Source organism: Nanorana parkeri, unplaced genomic scaffold, assembly GCF_000935625.1.
Source record: "Nanorana parkeri isolate BGI_ZX_2015 unplaced genomic scaffold, ASM93562v1 scaffold690, whole genome shotgun sequence".
NCBI lineage: Eukaryota > Metazoa > Chordata > Amphibia > Anura > Dicroglossidae > Nanorana > Nanorana parkeri.
The window spans coordinates 502,559-521,752 of record NW_017306958.1 but is presented as its reverse complement, the minus strand read 5'-3'; the positions used below and the strand labels follow the sequence as shown (position 1 = coordinate 521,752).

At 43.3% G+C, this 19,194-nt stretch overlaps 1 protein-coding gene across 1 annotated transcript in view; it reads right to left on the bottom strand.

Annotated features, from left to right (window-relative positions):
- Positions 1-19,194, bottom strand: part of TCF3 (transcription factor 3) — a 94,383-nt gene that overhangs the window by 68,180 nt on the left and 7,009 nt on the right. The window contains 1 exon segment of the mRNA XM_018563735.1: positions 3,299-3,399. Coding sequence (XP_018419237.1) covers positions 3,299-3,370 — 72 coding nt within the window. The 5' untranslated portion in view covers positions 3,371-3,399.

Below are 19,194 nucleotides of genomic sequence, written 5' to 3'. Positions count from 1 at the left end.
GGTGTTCTGGAGCTATCGCGGGGCGTTCCAGCAGCTACTGCTCTGGAACGCCCACGCTGGAATTCAGACGCAGAACCTTTTGATCAGGTGTTTGTCTATGTTGGTCTATAAACCAGTGCAGAGTTTCTTTTATATTGATCTGCATCACCATTTCACATGGTGTGTCTGCAAATACCTCTGCCCCCAATCTCAGGAATTACAAATACCCAGGTATGATTGAATCCTCATGAAAGCCAGCATCACAGACTAGAACCTTGGTTCTCAACTGGTGGGTCGCGACCCCGTGTTCAGTGGGTCCCTGCGTGCCTTCCTCTTTTCTACGCGAGGCTTCTCAGCCTCCCCCTAGAGCAGCACTGTCAGTTCTCATGCCAAGTAGCCATTTATATGCTGCTCGGCGCCAAGTGTCAGCGTAAGGTGGGGTGGGCTGGAGCTATGGCAGCGAGGGAGCTCCATCCATACATGCATTGCTTACAGCTTCCCTCGCATTTCCTGTAGAAGTGCCTGGACCGGAGTGACTCCACGTTCTGGCTCCTGACACCTCTACAAGGCGCGCAAGGAGGTTGTACAAGCAATGCACACATGGACGGAGCTCAGTCACAGCACAGTAGCCCACACTGGACCACAGGCTACGGATCCACTCCAGTTCTCGTAAAGTAGGGTGGATCTTAAAATAGAAAAAAAAATTATTTCGGAGTATACATGTGGTTGTGTGCGTCTGTCAGTGTTTTTTGGGGTGCCATTTGAATGGCACCCCAAACGCAGCCTCCCGCCCACAGATCAATCGTCTGCACCGGAATGCGCGGTACCACAATGCCGTGCGTTCAATTGCAGTGCGACTTGGGTTGCAACTTAATGACCAAGAACAAAATGTGTGTCCTGTGGTTACACAGGTTGAGAACTCAGGTAAAATCATTCTAGCTTATCGAGAGCATGTTATGGACTGATGAAACCTTGAACCCAAGTCTTATCCAACCAATATTTTGGCTGGAAATCAGGGCTAAGACACGAAAATTATCAAATAGTGCAACCCAGCATGCAGCAAACAAAAGACTTGCCTGCAGCATCTAACCAGTGCAGTCAGAAAATATGTACACATGTAGGAGACAAACCCAGGCAGAAGTTAATTAGAATCAAGTAAAGTAGAGCTGAAGGCAAATTTTTTTTGTTTTGGATAGAGTAAAGGTGCCCATACACCTTACAATTATCTGTAGATTTTCTGTGGTCAGATGGAGAAAGTGCAACAGATTGTCCCAGGTGCAGATTACTCCATCCACACAGTTAAGTGTAGATGGAGGAATCTATTGCACCATTTCCATCTGACCATAGAAAATCTGCAGATAATTGTAATGTGTATGGCCAGCATAAGGGAGGGTTATACCCCCGTCAGCTTTTTTTTTGCCATCTGTGTCCCATTGGGGAGATTTCCTTTCACTTCCTGTCCAATAGCCACAACAGAAAGTGAGAGGAAATCCCTCCGATGAGGGAAAATCCTCGTGGTCACAGGATCACCAGCACTAATGTCCCCACTGGAAGTTTTTTCTTCCATTCCTTTGTGAGGACAGCCTGAAAATTGGCATTTTCTTTTACTTTCTGGTTCCATACACATCTAGGTGTTGGTGTTTTTTGGCATTTTTCAGACTTTTTTTTTAAAAATGCGCCTTCGACGCATGTTTGCGTGTATGGGAGGGGAGTTTTAAAAAAAAAAAAAATTTTTATGTGTAACTTTAAAAATGTTTTTTTTGGGGGTTGATGAAGCAGAGATCTGCTCCATCAGCTTCTTTCCAGCTTCTGAAACTGGAGAGTGACAAGAATGCAGAAGTGATGTAATATACAACACTACTGCATTCTTGCAGAGGGGACAGGAGGGAGATCATGTACCGATCCCCCCCGATCCCCTGTGACACAGGCGACCAAGCTGATCCCGGGCTCGCACAACATCTGTGACAAAAATGCTCAAAAAATAGGAAACCGCATGGCGCGTGGTTTAAGTCATTTCTGTAGGGCACATGGGGGACAAAAGCGTTTAAATCTGCCTAAAAAGAAGCTCATGTACGTTTTCCAAGTATTTTGATACAAGCAACAGAATGCTCAGGTGTGAGCAGGGGCCATCCATAGAAAACAATAGGTCTCCTTGTGAAAAATGTTTTGTAGCTTTGAGCTATAAAACACTCAGATGTGAATGGGGCCTTACTGATCACGTATCACCTAGAGCAAAGCTCTGCGATTTTGATGTCACTTCCAGCTGTTGCACTTTTCAAGTACCAGAATTTGCACCCATTTGGTCATCCAAACCGTATGCACTATGTCTGGACACTTGCCTGGTGCTGCACTGGGGTGGCCCAGCAAGATGGAAGCACTGTTTCCTCTATGAAACGATTAGGAACTGCAAGCACCAGAGCTTGGTAGGCAGAGGGATACACTTCAGCAGCAAAACTGGTGCTTCATGAGTGAAGACTGCATGGGCACCTGAAGTGCATACTGAGCTAGGTATGCCTTAAAAATCTTAAAGGGAAACCCTGTCTCTCTATGAGTAATACACATATATACATAGACCTCTACAGGTGCCTTTTAAGCCTACCACACACTGGTAGAACAGACATGTTGACAAAAGTCTGCTGTCTTGTGCCACATTTATGACAGAGTTTCTTACTTTCTTCACTCTACACAGACTGCAGTGTTACAGAGCGTGAGCCAGCAAAAATCTCTGCAGGTATCTGAACTTCTCCATTGAGGCTCTGCCATTCCTCTGACTGTGCTCTTTCTACATTACAACCTCACTTACTACAGTTCCCTTTGTTAAGCCCAGAAAGGGCAGAAGCCTAACACCCAGCTAGCTTTGCAGGTCCAGTAGCAGTTGTACCCTCTACCCCTGCAAAACATGATCACAGTACACAGCGACTTTGGTGCAACCAAATGTTTGCCGGAAACCATGCACAAAACGCTACATCAAACTTTCAAAAAGGTATTTGCAAAGGCCTTTTTTCAGTTTTGAGCAGCTTTCTGGAAGCCTATAAAAGCAGGGGTAGCCAAACTGGCCTACCATCTGTTGTGGAACTACAAGTCCCATAAGCCATTGCAAAATGCAGACAACTGGAGGCATGATTTCCAGAGGCAGATGCATGATGGGATTTATAGTCTGGAGTGCCAAAGTCTGGCTACCCCTGCTATAAAGAATCATTCAACTGCAGTGTGGGAAGCTGAAGCTAAAAACATTGTTCTTCTGTCTAGCTATGTGAACAATATACTTTTTGCTTTGTAACTAAAATGCAAGCTTTAAAAACAGGACCATTCTGCTTACCATGCTGAAATCCAGAAGATCACTTAATTCTTTGTCAGTGCCCACTGCTGCCATTCTCTGTTGTGGATTCATACTCGTCCCGGTTTTAGAAGTATGATATCCTAAAGTTGTTGGAGAATAAAACACCAATTAATACTGCAACCAAAGGAACAAACAGGGCTAGAAAAAACACAACTATCCTAAAAAAAAAAAAAACACCACACCAAAACACACAAACACAAACCATAGTCCTATTTTCAGCTGATTTATTTTAGAAAACATACTAAATATTAAAAGAAAAAAAAATGTAACTTGTTTTGGTTCAGTTTTTTTTCGCACCATAACTTTCATTCCACAGATACAGAGATGGGGGCAAAAAATATAAAACACACCCGTGTTTGCGGCGCCCAGGAGCTCCAATCGCAGCATTATTTTGTGTATAGACGCTGTCCATATAATCCTATAGACAAAAAAAAGTGCTGCAACTAGAGCTCCCATGTGCCACAAGTACAGGGGGATTTTACTCTATATGCACATACAACGTATTTGTGTCTGTAAGAATGAGCCCTTATGAGCATTAGCAGCATGCAGCAGAAACAATATAAAAATACTTCCAAATAATTTCATTCAGCAGAAGTCAGGTGACAGTTGTCTAAAAAAAAGGAGCAGATCTTACAGTTCTATGCAAGGTCTGGCATCAGTTTGTTTAGATGGGCAAATGCAGCAGTTTTTCGTACATTCCTGTCGCAAGTTTTCAACCTCTCAGGGAGGTTGTCACTATGCTGAAAAACGTAGAGTTCAGGTGCTTTTGGAGCTCATTTCTAAACACACCTAGACTCCTGTAATCTTTTGCTGTGACTAAATGCACACCTAGACGTCCAGCAGCATCTAGGATCATTCACATCTACCAAACTAGAAATTTCTGTATTCCGGGTCTGATTAGCTTGGTTTTACGCATGTAGAACACATTGAAATGCATAAGTGCTAAGCCCAGCACAGAAAAAAAGTGATCCAGGAAGCATAGTTGTTTATACTTAGAACAGATAACTGTGCCTAAAACGCAGACAGTGTGCATTAGGCCTAGGCCTGGTTCACACCTGAACGTTTTGTAGCGCGTTCAACGCTCGACGAACGCTCTACAAAACGCTCAAACATCTCAATCCCATTGTATTCAATGGGTCTGGTTCACACCTTGCCGTATTTCCACCCGTCCGAACGCGATACAAAACGACCTACGCCCAAAGAAGTACATGTACTTCTTTGGGGCGTTTTGGTCTCGCGTTTCCATTGGAATACAGCCAAGTAGCCATCGGAAACGTGCGTTCGTCGCGCGTTTTTTTAACCACGAATCGCGGTAAAAACGCGCGACAAACGCGCATATACAATACGCCTAGGTGTGAACCCAGCCTAAGGAAGTTGGTCCAGAGCAAAGCTGTGCAGCTGAATCTGGAACAAGTGCATGCAAATATAAGTGGCTGAAAGAGGCTATGAAGTGATTTCAGCATAAGTGAGATGACAAAACAGTTTGCTAAAACACTGGAAAAAAAAAAAAAAAAAAGGGAAATGGTTTAGGATACAAACGAAACATGATCCAATTAGGGTGCCATTGTTTTAAACTCCTGGTTAGTTCTCTTGGGGGGAATCCGGAGTCTCAAAAAGATTACATCACTGAATAACTGACAGACCTAGCTATGATGCTTACAGTAAAATTTTCAGGGACACTGCTGGAGAATTCGGCAAAGGTAGGAAGGTAAGGTAGGAGAGTCTTTCAAGGACTCTATACTGATGAGCCAGGAATTTCCAGAGACATTTGTGATGTTGAACTGAGTATGGGGTAGTGGTAGCTGTAGAGAAATTCCTCATGAGGAATGGAAAGTAGGGATATTTCCAAGGATAACAGCTGAGCTGGGAAAGTAATATCTCCATATACAAATGTGCTACTGAACCACTTTGTTTCCCTGAAACCTCTAACATTCAGGGATTGTTCACAACAAGCGCGTTCCAGGAGCAGACCGGATAAAAACTGCGTCCAATGTATTCCAATGGTATTTGGGGCTCTAGTTCACACCGCAGCGTTCAGTTCCAGAGCATGTAAAAAAAAACTGCAGCAGGCCCTATTTTACCTGATCTGGAACGCCTTGAAACGCATGCAAAGGCCCTGGAACGCACTGAAAGCCCATTTTAAAAAAAAAAGTTTTTTTAACCAAAAAACAGCCCGGAACACAGCAAAAACTGCAGTATAACACACTGCACTGCATGTGCAGAAACTCATGCAGATCTCGTCTGCATTTGGTGTGAACAAGCCCTCAAGGGCATCTTTACGATTAAGGAGTGTTTTTAGGTCTTCTCTGGCCTGTATTAATGAATGATAGTGGCTAAGTTGTAGTGAGCGTTTATAAAGGCGTTCTAAGGACCTAATTTTTTCTAATAAGGATTGCAATTCTTGTTCCGCCTCTCGTTTTTTCCTTGCTCCCAACTCTATCAGCCGCCCTCGGATGACCGCCTTGTGGGCCTCCCAAAGCACCGCTGGGGAGGTACCCGGGGTGGCATTAGCATGAAAGTCTGCAATTCCGTGAGCAGTTGCTCTTTTGCTAAGGGGCAACGCAGTAAGTATTCATTGAGTTTCCAGTTGTGAGATCTGGAGGGAATTAATGGCCAATCAAGGGAGGTCAGAACCGGAGCGTGGTCCGACAACGTTCTAGTGGATATGGAGTCAAGGGCATCTTTACAATTTAAAAGGAGTGCACCTCTGCCAATGTTTTACAAATCGATTATTTTCCCCCAATTTGATAAATTGGGGATGTGTGTGGAGAAGTACCAACCTGCCTTTTTTTGCAAGAGTGTATCAGTTACCAATACACTCATTTCATCCTCTCATGCTGTCTAAGCCTCCACCTATTCTGCATCTACTCTCTAGTATCTATAAGTTATCCATGTTGTCAACATGTTTTTAGCAAACGTGTATACCATGGTAGCAAAATTTGCAGTGCATGTTTCTCTCAGCCCAGGTTGGCTAATCAAGGATGCATGGCACCTGCGGAGGCTTTTTGAAAAGGCATATGCATAGCCAACTCTTTGGGCATTTTATTATTGTGGTTGATTTGAAGTCATCAGTCACTTTTATTATGTGTTTTAGGGGTGGTATTTTGGGTTTTCATTTGTTAAAGTGGGGTTTAAGGATTTTTTATTTCATGTTGATGGGGCTTTTTTTTTTTAAACTGAACTCCAGATATACATCATAATTTATACTTACATTGGTATAGCTTTGCCAAATGTATACATATTTTACACCAGGTAGATCCATGGGGATCTTGTAAAACACTGTAGTAGCCAGAGCTACTACAGTGCTGACAAGAGATTTTCTGGGTGTTGTGCTGAACAATTTCCCCTGTGAAAACAGAGGGTAGCTTGCTTGGCTCAACAGCCATTCAGCGAACACCTAATATTTTTTTTATTTAGATGCCTATCTAGAGGCAGAGCCAGCTGTGCCTGCCCCCTCCTCGTCCGTTACTCCACTCAGCGTTTCACTGAGTATTTCTACAAATCCAAGAATCAAAAAGTTAGCCTTTGGAAGGAAGCTCTGTTATTTGTAGTTTTTTGTTGTTTTAATATGCCTTTACATAAACTTGAAGCAGAGCGAGCGCTACTAGGCAATTTTGGTCTTGCTATTAGAGCAAAAAGGTGTTACTTTTTTTCAACCTTTGACAAGTTAAGGAAGACCTAAGGTATTATCAACAATGCTTGGCATCTAGCTTGCAGCCAAGTAAACAACTGCCAGTACTATATATGAAGAGCATTCCACTCTCCACAACCCGCTAATTTCTTGCTTTGACACTTCTGTCAGTAAAACGAACCAACAGTGCAGGGAGCAGCAGCCGCCACTACAACCGGATGTCGCAGAAACACCATCAGGCTGACTTACTACACCAAATGATTAAACTGCAGCCTGAAAGAATAGCTGGGACTTATGAAACTTGCATCAGTTAAATCCTAGTCCCATGGATGAGGTTCAGCAAACCTGAGCAGTAGCTTGAACTGTCCAGTTTGTTGCGCAGGTGCCCTGTTGCCAACCCTTAACACAAAAAAAAAACAAAAATCCACACACACAACCCCATCTCAAATGGTGTGATCAGCCTCAGAAAAGATTGCTGCGAGTTCAGAGAACAGAGATGGAACCTAGGCATGTTTCTTGGGGGCACATTCACAACCTCCACATTCCTACAGCAACCAGTGGGCAGCGCAGCTGTGAAAAGATTTACCGAGCTTTAGGCCACACACACACACAGCAAGAGCAAAATTGTACGCACATTTGTAGATGCGTGTATTTGCGTGAACTGTATGCAATCCCAGAATTCATCATTTTTCTTAGAAACTTTAATGTACTGTGCGTGCATATACGCGCGCAAATTACGCAGAAATCCTGAGCCCGGACGCATCTTGGTTCCATTTAGTTTTTGCGCATCTTTACGCAGCTGTATATAGTACGCAAAAATACGGCTCCATACGCAGCTATGTTTATAGAGCCATTTATTTGCATATGCTGCATATGGGGAAAACCGCTGCGCGGATCTATGCACAGCGTATTACACGGCAGTGTGAAACAGGCCTAAATGTGTAGCAAGTGGGGAAAAAAAAAAGAAGAGTGGATATTACCCTTTTGGAACATTGCAACTTTTACACTCCTAATAGAGCGTTTTCAGAGACTGGTTTATCCTGATCCCTGAATTGTGCTGTGGAATAAACTGGGGGGTAAATCGGGTCTCTTGTGTAATTGCATGAATGAGCGCATCATTTTCGTGCGGTAAATGTCTGCAAGAGTTACAATATCATGAGTTATATAATGCAATATCTGGATGTTTAAGGGCTCATTCACACTAGCCCTTTTGGGCTATGTTTGACAGTGTTGCCCAATGCGCTGGCAAAACACAGACGTGGAAATCTGCCTTGTGTCCTATTAGTTCAGTTTACCAATGTGCTGGGTTGGTGTGTGCGGAAATAAATAAGGACATGTTTCATCATTGTGCAGAGCATTGCTATGCACTATAATGCACAAGTACAAGTGTACAGTAAAATTTAATAAAGCCAACATAAAAAAAAAAATACACCAGCAAGAGTGAATTATGTGCACCCTATTGCACACCCACTGTTGTGAATGGGCTGTAAAGGTTAGGTAAGTATAGCAAGTATAAGTTAAGGTTACTTTATTAAGGGTAATTGGGAAGTATATGGTTAAGTGTTAACTGTCAACTTAACTGTCAAGGTTAGATTATGGGTCAAGTTTCAGTTTTTGGGAAGGGTAAGTGTTCCAGGTCACTTTTAGGGGCTAAGGTAAGAGTAAAGCTGCCCACATACTTTTACAACCATAAATTGTTGCAAGGTAATTAAAAAAAAAAACTACGATCTGCCCATCTTTGACAGGCAGATCGTACTTGCGATAATCGCAAGCTGGGCGGGCTTCCGATGACCGCCAAGCTGAACGGGCAGTGTGCGCTTGCGCAAACCGGCCCGTGCGGCATTTATCATACGAACATGCCACACACCCGCCGACAATCGTACGATTCTCGGCGGGTTTTCGAACATGTTCCTAGGATAAAAGTTGAGCGACCGTACAGTAGAAACGGTTGCACGCCTTCCAATAATCGTACGATCACGGGATTTCCCGCGATTATCGTACGATTATCGCAAGGTGTGTGGGCATCTTTAGACTAGGTTCACACCTGCACTACACCCGGGATGCGTGCAATCCTGTTCAGGTGCACACAGCTATTGCCGCACAGCGCCATTGATTTCAATGAGGGTGACATCCACGCGGCAATTCACAGAAAAAAAAGTACAAGTATCTTTTTTTTGCGATACATGACGCACGTGTTCGGGACGCACGTGATCCGCCTGGCGCGACTGGGGTGCCATTAGAAAATAATGGCACCCACAGCGCGACTGGTTCACACGTTGGCGACTCCTGACCGTGCGGCAATCCAGTGGTGTCGCCTAGGTTTAAAACTAGTCTTAAGGGTCACTAATTGTTGGGGAGACATAAAATGTCACATTAACTTGCTACGGCAAACTACACCTAATTGTAATGTTTTGGTTACCAGTGCAGAAAACTGATGAAAGTATCCATACAAATCAAAACTTAGAGCCACAATAAACAGGATATTAGTTCTCCACATACAAGCATACATAACTAAGGGGTTTATATTATGTATGTCAAGTGTGCCAACAAGAAAAGAAGAAAAAAAAACAAAACAAAAAAACTCTCTACCCATAGTAATCAGTTTCCAACTGCCATTGCTGCAGTGCAAAGTTGAAAATAAAACCCGGATTTCACACCACAAACGGTGCGTTCCAAAGCGGTGGTCAGCCTCTGGATCTCACTGTATCGCAACGCAGCCACTCCCGCGTTCAAGGGCGGAAGGGGGCGTGATGGTGCATTGAAGTCAATAGCACGCAGCTAGGCCCCCCCCCCAGAGTGTGATCGCCCGCACACTTAGCACATTAGTGCCTGCGTTCTGGTCCAGTGCGATCTGCAAAAACGCTGCAAGCACAATTTTTACAGATTGCACTGGACCAGAACGCAGGCACTACTGTGCCAAGGGTGTGGGCGTTCGCACTGCGGGCGGGGAGTGGCTGTATGCCATTGACTTCAATGCCCTGCCACACCCCCTCCCGCCCCTGAAGGCAGAAAGCCGTCCTGGTTGCAATACAGTGCGCTCCAGAGGCTGACCACTCTGGAACGCAGTGTTTGTGGTTTGAACAGGTCCTTATGGGGCCGGTATTATTCTAACCATCATCACATGATACTTTTCTCAGAAGCTCAATTTTCACACAAATATCGAATTGTCATTGTTTGTGCATGAAATAATGCTTTAACCACTGAAAAATGATTTCCATTTTATTGCGCAAATCATTTTCATTTAAATTGCCCATTATTTAAAACAGATAATTGTGCCCATTTCATATTTTGTAGGAAAAGCTTCAGAACAGAGGAGAGGTTAAGAATGGTTAAGCTGACCATACGCTATTTAAATTTCATCCTGCTGACTAAAATTTGAGCTGTGAATGGCCCTGTCGGCAAGACCACGCTCAACAAAAGTCCACTTTTGTCAAAGGAGCTGGGCTGAAAATTGTCAGACGAACAGTGTCTGCAGACAATCGGCTGCGATCACTGTTTGGGTATTCTGCTGGCTGTCCGAATACAATAACCCAGCAGGGGAGATTCTCAGCCATACTGTTTACTGCTCATGGAGATGAAAAACACACACAGGGTTATTCACAAAAGGGTGAAGAGTTTGGAGAAAGCAGGAGAAGTGAACAATGTAGGACAACATAGCTGAACTCGAGAATTTTTCCAAATCCGCTATTTTGGCCTAGATTGTTTACTTTGCCTGCCTCCTCTTTACCCTTTTGTGAATAACCCTGCAAGTGTATGACCAGCTTTAGTGTCAGGGTGGGGATTATAGGGGATTAGTATAAGGCTGGGATTTACCATTAAGTACATAAGGCTTGTGCCTATAGGAACAGACTTACACATACATCCCAATTCTCTGAGATAAGAATAAGGACACCTTGCAGCACAATTATTTAGGCATTGGACACACCCCAACCACATCCACAGTTACGCTGACCATTAAGAATTTATGTGCCAAAAATGTTTGGTTGAATCTAGAACCTTTTTCTACCATTATGATTATTACAAATGATAGACCATTGGGAGCTATGTATACAGGCAGATGTTCCTGTACAGGTATCATGTACTTCTCCTGCCATCAGTTATCTTATAAACTACACCTTGTCACAATATTGTAAAGCCAGGTAATGACTAGAAAAAACAAGAAATTCCATCTATAAAAGAAGTCCCTCACAGAGGGGTTTGGCTTTGGACACAGAAGGTTGTGTGCCTACCGGCTCCAGTGATGGAAATCAAGCCCTGAAGAAGAGTTAGGGTACATGAAGGGTTAGTTTAAGGGGGGCTTGGAATAGATCATTACATTCATTACCTGGAGGTTCGCGATAAAAAACAACCAAACACCATTGCCAAGCTCCCAGCATTGAAAGTTAATGCACGGTCCATTTTATGCTCTCCTTAGACATCCCAGACACCACCAGGGGTTGGCATTAACTGTGAGTAAAAAAATGTGTGGTATGTTTCGGGAATTTTATTTCACATGCAGATTAACTAAGGAAAACTTTCATAAGCCAAACACGGAGTCTGCCATTGCCGACTTGTCATTTTGTAAAGGATAGTCTCTCTGTTGCCTAGCTGACACTTTTACTTCAATGCTTTGAGTCACTAACTCAGAATAGGCATGCAGATAAGGCCTTCTCACCATACTCTTAATGTCGGTGATCTATATGCTTGTGCTGCATTAAAAAGGAGAACTATGACGAGTGATTTCCACTCACGTCATAGTTCTAAGCCGACCTGTGACAATGAGACTGTCACAGGTCGGCTCAGTAGATCGGGAGGTGAGGGAAAACATACCGGGTTCCCTCACCTCTCGATCCTGTCACGGCTCTCTGCCGTGACAGGGGGAGGGGCTGGATTCCCCTCTCCCCGCTCCGATCTGCCAGCGCTGACTGGCGGAACGGACGGGGGAGGGGGCAGGTACAGCTGGGCGGATCCCATCATCTAAGTCGGGATCCGCTCCAGGTGCGGCGTCTCAGTATACCGCGAGCTGTAGCTCGCGGTATACTGAGCTTAGGGTGACGGGAGGACGCTAGTTTGTGTCCTCCCGTTACCCCAAGGAGAACTATGGGGAAAAACACTGACCCCATAGTTCTCCTTTAATGACACAAAGTATTGAAGCATGAGGGTAAGCAAACATTTGCAAGCAACTGAATAGCAGTAGCAGTACCTTCAATGCAGAGTTTAAAATCTCTATTAAAAAGGTACTACTGCTATTTTATTTAAAATAAAAAAAGTGTTGTAATACACCCAGAATTGCATATTGTTGTAGGCAACATCCTCACCCGTCTTTACATGTACAAGCACCTCTAGCATCTCACACTTTATAGAAGCTAGCAGCCTTTCTACTATTTTATAAAATTTTTATAGCGAGCCACTTTAAAAGCAACCCATGTGTTTTCTCCCCATTTACAGAAACCGCTGCCAAATATAAACTATTCAGAATATAAGCAATCAGCAAAGCAAAATCCATGCTCCATTGTGTTCCCGAGCCACATTTATTCCGCCATTGGGTGCAGCCATATTGCAGTAAATTCTAGCCCAAACAGTAAGACACCTCTAGCCTTCTTACGACAGGGTATAGTATGCTTAGGCTAAATGTTTTTGAGCAAGTGTGTTTGAAACCGCTTTTGGAGTAGACCAAGAAGGTACCATGGTGTTTACATACCGTTACACAGTGAGAACTGTCATTCTGCATTAGACAAATGAGTAAAAGAGACCTTTTACAGAAGATCCATAAATTTGTTCTTCTTTGGCAAAGAACTACTCATTGGCAGCAGTCCTGAGAAACCACTGTCTGGTAAAAGGTTATGAAAATACACTCCATTGTGGTATGGGAAGGGGCAAGCCAAATGTTTTTAAAGGAAACCTGTCATGAGAAACATGGGGATAGTCATAGATCATTTCTCTGCTGCCGACAGATGTCGTGCTGTCTTCCCTGGCTCCAATATTTTGAGTCACTTACCTGGAACGAGCATGTAGATGACACCTGACCCTTAGATTTTCCTGATCTGCACACTTTGATGATTTTGAAAATATTAAACCCACAAGGTTAGGATAACAGCCAGTGCCTTTATATTTCTCTCCTGACAGGTTTACTAGAAGTGTGTGCCTGTTGTGCACCGAACAAATCAAGGGCAGAACTTTACAGATCCTATTAGCAGCCAGGCTGTGAAAGTGCACACCATTATATTTAAAAAAATGTGAAAAGAAAGTTTATATATATATACATTTTAGAATTTCTGTTCTGGTGTAGTAAATAAACAAATCATTTGCTAGGTAAAAAACAGTAAAATACTTATTTCAGCTGAACCTTTACGTTCCTGCACATACTATGAAGTTGCATTACTGAGGGGGCTAAAGTTCATACACTGTTGGTGTGAAAACTGGCTGGTGATCACCATGTACTGGAAGGGCCATCCTGCTGTGGATCCTGTGAATGAAGTGTGCACGGGAGTGTTGTGGGATCTCACTGATCAAGTATTCAGTGCTCAGCTAAATTCAGTACTGGAGGCAGAATCTTATAATGCTGCATTCTCATTTTATACCCTATAGCATAAGGATATAGGGAAGGATAGGATGACAAAATGTAAAGTGGAACTAGTACGGTTTGCCATTTATGACCCCCTCCTGTAAATTTTAGTTGTCTGGCTTAAATACTTCAAACTTGTAAACCAAAATGAAGCATACAGCAAATAGAATAGCCAGATTTTGCCATCTCTATATTCATTAAAAGGTATTAAAGCCAGAGCAATGGAATGAATGCAATAATCATTCCAAGGAGGCTAGAACCACAATGGAAGATTCAGAATTTTACCCATGACAAAATCTTTGGCCAGGGTTACACTTTATGCTACATTCACTCTAGGTGCGATTAGATGCGTTTATATGTGTATAAAATTATTTTCTTAACACATATATATGCATCTATGACGAATGACGAAAATACGTGCGGTTGATCACCGCAATTCGTCTAGGTGCTCGCAAGTGACGTCCGATGATCGCAAGGTGTATGGGCAGCCTAACAATCATAAATCTTAAGAAATAACATTTTGCAAGAAAAAACACCTGTAATATTTTATGAATTTGAAAACTTGTCAGCACTTGAAAACATAAAAGTCATACTTAAATGAAACCGGAGCAGAGAGAAATATTGGGCCATTATGACTTAATTCCTAAAATTACTAGCTGCCTAGTGGGCTCTGGCTTTAATACACATGAACATTACAGACCTGCAACAAGAATGCATGCAGACAAGAAAATCAGAACTCCTAGAAATCCTGATCAGCGCACCTTTTCCAGCCCAGGGCCCCAGGACAAACCACTGGAACAGCATGACCGCTAGGCAACTGGCATTTAAAAAAAGATGAAGTCAGCAATGGCAAATCTCCATAGTCTCTCAGTACAGGCTTTCTGTAAACACAAATACAGCATCAGCTTTAGGCCCCATTCTCGTTTCAGGATAGAAGATTGTCCACGGATGCAATCTATCTGTGTCCAGGGACAATCATCTATTCTGAACACCCTAATCGCCCTGAGTGCAACAGCGGATGTTTTTAGTCACTAAGCCAGTGAAGAGATCACTAAGATCTCTGTGACCGGCTCAGCGATAGAGAGCAGCAGCACTTGCCACTCACATTCCTCACATAACAGCCACAGTCCTCGGTGCCTGGGAAGCTGTGCGCGAGCATCGCTACTGCTTTCCATACAATCGAGAATTGAGACGGGTCGTCAATTGGATGCCACAGGTCTGTGTATGATGCATACATACAGCGCGGTACAACTGTACCGTGCCTCTCAATGCTCAAAAAAGTAAAAGTACGTGCCATTCCTTTTTTCAGCTCATACCACCACAATGCTTTGAAACACTTTAAATATGTGATGACATAAGTATTTTATATATTGAACCTCTTATTGGCAATAGCCTAATGTGAGCATTTTCTGTTGATCAGACCTGTAAAACAGTATATTTGGCCCCTTCCTGTTCATAAGAGGGCTTAAATAATATATATCATACATTTTTATATATAGAACTTTCAAAACAAATGTTTTCCCCTGTAAACTTTAGACCCTATATTTTGATCTTTTACAGAAGGACCCTTTAAAATGCATTGCCCTGTTTATTTGGAAGATTGTATCAGATGAAACACCAAAAGCCTTATATCCCAACTTCAAACCTTCCTACACTTTGATCTAGTCTGTTATAAAAGCCTTTAATTAGGAGGCCAGCTTATCTTTGTAAGCAGCCTGAACAAAAACCAGAAACCCTGAAAAGGGAAGCCACAGAGTCCGCACAGGTTGTTTATGAAAAAAACATAAAGTTTGTTTAAAAAAAAAAAAAAAAAATACCTTGCTCCGATTAGGAGAAAATCGATCAGACACGAACACAGCAGAAAAGAGTAAAACAGCACATGCAGGCAGCAGCTGTTGCCAATCTAAAGTGGGCGGGGATGTGGATGTCGGGAGGACGTCATCCTGTAGTCCTGGCTCAGGTCGGGAGCTCGCACACAGACACCATGTAACATTCCAGAGAAGAGGCAGTCAGCTGCAAAACGGAAGTTCTCCCCAGCATGAGAAGACATAAGGATTTAAAAGGAAGAGCAGCAAAGAGAAGGGAAACTACCATGGATTACAGTAAGGCACACATTACAACATTGTTTTGTTTTATGTTAAAAAATCTGAGGGTTTCATGTCACTTTAAAGAAATTGGTGGCTGTGGGTATAGTATATTTGGACTTTGCTAAAAGGTGTGTGTCGCGGTTCCCCACAGACAGCCAGTGTGTATGTTAAGGTCTATAGAAAACTCTAAAACTCAAAATTAATGCTGCGGGATGGCTCCTCTCCCTTGCAGGATCCTATGGAGCCACCCTTATGTGGGCTAGTAAGTAGAGGTGCACTGAAACGAAAATTTCAAAAACACAAACTAAACAAAACAAAAAAACAAGTCAAACCGAAAATGTTTTATTTTAACTTGAATCCTCTATACTGAGTGTTAATGAACAGGATGTGATGTAGATCACTTCCCATTCATTCATAATTGGGTATATCGTAAACATGCTATGTCCTCAATTATTTACAAACTCAGCGATCGCTGAGTGTTTGTACCTCGCCCGCCATCCAGACACGCCGTCACAGGAGGCTGAGCGAGCGGAGGTCAGCCTCCTGTGACAGCGCTGGCCATCTCCGCCCACACTGCTCTCCTCTGATCTGTGACAGGAGTCTGAGTGGTGCGGTGAGGAGAGACGCTGGCCGCTCAGTGCTCTCCCTCCTACAGCGCTCGGCCTCCTTGACAGTTTTTCTCCTCCCGTCCATCGCTGGGCGATGCTGTGTGTGTGAGTGTGAGTGTGAGTGTGAGTGTGAGTGTGAGTGTGTGAGAGAGAGAGAGAGAGAGTGAGTGAGTGAGAGAGAGAGAGAGAATGGATGACCCCCATCTAACGGCCACAAAAAAGCATTATGCCAATAGTGCCATTTTCGACCGATCTATCGGTGCATCCCTACTAGTAAGCTGTATGCATCTCCACAAACACACAGGCTTCCTCCCTTCTCCAAGCTAGTAGATGGAGAGCCGCTAGAGACTTTGCTGTCCCTTGAGATCTTATACTGGACTAGTTCGGGGAAGTGGAGCTGAGAGTTGGAGCCAGCTGTTTGGAAACATGATGACCAAGTGCTTGAGCAAAAATTTTAAATACTTGTTTGTTTGATCTGGATTCATCATTGAAAAAATAATTTGAGAGTTTAGTACTACTTTAAAGAACATCTAAACCCAAAAGCAAAAGTTTTATATATTGCAGCTTACCAATTCTTAAATATGGTTGCTGCTTTTGTTTTCTTTTTTTTTTTAAGCCCCCCACATTTATTTTCACCTGGTGACCCAGCTGTCCAGCAAAAGTGGCAGATAGAGGGTTAAGATAAACAATTTAACAGTGACAGGGGTGCTTACAATGGTCAGCTTTTATTCATGTAAAGGTGCACAAGACTCTTTGTCTTGCGATGGTTGTAAGGTAATAAAAAAAACGTACGATGTGTCCATCTTGGACAGGCAGATCATACTTGCGATCATCGCAAGCCCGCCCCCGAGGGGCGGGCTTCCGATTACGGCAATGCTGAACGGGCAGTGTGCGCTTGCGCACACCAGCCCGTGGCATTAGTCTTACGAGCAGGCCACAAACCAGTCAAAAGACGTACGACGTACGACAAAAGACGTACGACGTACGACAAAAGACGTACGACCGTACAGTTGAAACGGTCGCACGCCTTCCATACACCTTGCGATTATCGTACGATAATCGCAAGGTGTATGGGCACCTTAAAACCTTTATCCCGAAAGGGGAAAAAAACCCTGCTTAAAAAGTGTTAGCTGGAGTTTTGATTTAATTTATAAGTCCAGTCAATTGAAATCTCCTAGTGCATCTAACACTACCCTCTCCACAGGGTGACAATGCTGCTGTCCAAGAGTGGCTCTGTTGCTCCTCCACCCTTAAGCTGCCCATACACCTTACAACCATCGCATGACTTTCGTTGTGCGATGGTTGTAAGGTAATTAAAATTTTGTACGATCTGGCCATCTTGGACAGGCAGATTGTACCAGCAATCTTCCAATGATTACAGTGCTGAGCGGGCAGTGTGCGCTTGCGCACACCGGCCCCTGCAGCATTCGTCTCCCAAGCACGCCACCAACCCGCCAAAAATTGTTTAAGGATTGGCAAGCTACATTATATTACATTTTTGTTTTGGGGTTTAGACACGCTTTAAGTGGGTGTCAATGCAAGTTGGAATTGTAAAGTAGTTGTGTAAACAAAAAACATCCATTCCCTTTACAAAAGGTAAATACAGTAATGCAATTGAGATTATAGTTGTCTAATCTTATAGAGTTCAACGTAAATGGGCAGTGAACCAACGGACACCACTGGCTGGCCACTTTCTGAGAAACTTAGACTGGTCATACTCGGTTAGAATTTTGCCTGATTTATGGGTATCATAGTAACATAGTATTTGAGGTTGAATAAAGACATAAGTCCATCAAGTCCAACCTGTTAATACAATTCTTACAGCGAGTGCCCCAGCTGGCTTGACAATAGACAATTACAAAAACGACTTGTTGGAAGTAGTTGGGCTGAAAACCTTTGGTCAAACTGTAGTGAATCAACTGGTCACTGTTCATGTATTCTGAGAGCAGCAGGCACCTGCTGTCAGAATACAATAGCTGCAGCGGGAGATGCGGTTTAGCGTGGATGGATGAATCGGTTAGGCTCTGTATTTTGTGACTAGCCACGAGGAGAGGGTGTTCCGTCTCAAGCACTAATTTATGTATTTACACATACCTCCTGAAATGTAATCTGTCTGGACAGTATAACAACCTACTGAGCTGATGGTATCCACAGGCAGGGCCCAACTTATCAAGACGACTAGAATCCAATGTAGTTTATCTAGGCTTGGCAACAGAGGATGCGAGTCCTTGACATTTCTTGGAGTGGACACTTATTCCTAAAGCCTTGTATCACATGGTTAGACTCCTCTAACACAGTGAGGGAGAAGGTGAAAAGAAAATGGGAAGGAGATGCAGGAGTGTCCAACTACTAACATACACAAAAAAGTGGGGTAAAATGTAGGGATGTACCAAGACACAAAGGCATGATAAACAATAAAAAAAATAGACGGCTTTAGGCAGCAGAGGGGGGGCAGAGGTGCAACCGCAGTGCTGAGGTCTATAAGACCGGCAGAGCTTATAGCCAGAGTGGGTCCAGAAGTACATAGGGATATAGACTTTCACCCACAAGTAAACAAGATGATTTGCAGAAGAAGTCAGTGTAGATTATGGTAGGCGGCTTTAAAATCAAACAAGACTGTTCAATTTAGTTAACTTCAGCAAGATTATTGTGCCCACAGTTGGGCTTTAACTATGTATCTTTCAACTACCTCTACATCTTACCTATACATTAATATGTTGGTTTTGTATTGCTGACTTCTAGATTTTTTTTTTAGAGCTAGCTCCTAGTTCTGGGGGAGATTTGTCTAGGCCTGTCTATCTAAAAGAGAGTCCAGACAAACATGCAATAACAAATCAGTGGGCCACTAATACTCTCTAGCGAACAATGAGACTACCATGAAATCAGGCAAAATACAGATAGCGCGCAAAAGCATCATTGGACGCGCAATTCCTGAAACCTGTGCCATGTAAACTCAATGTGTCTGCTTCCTGTACCCCAATCAACTTTAAAATGTCCATACGGAT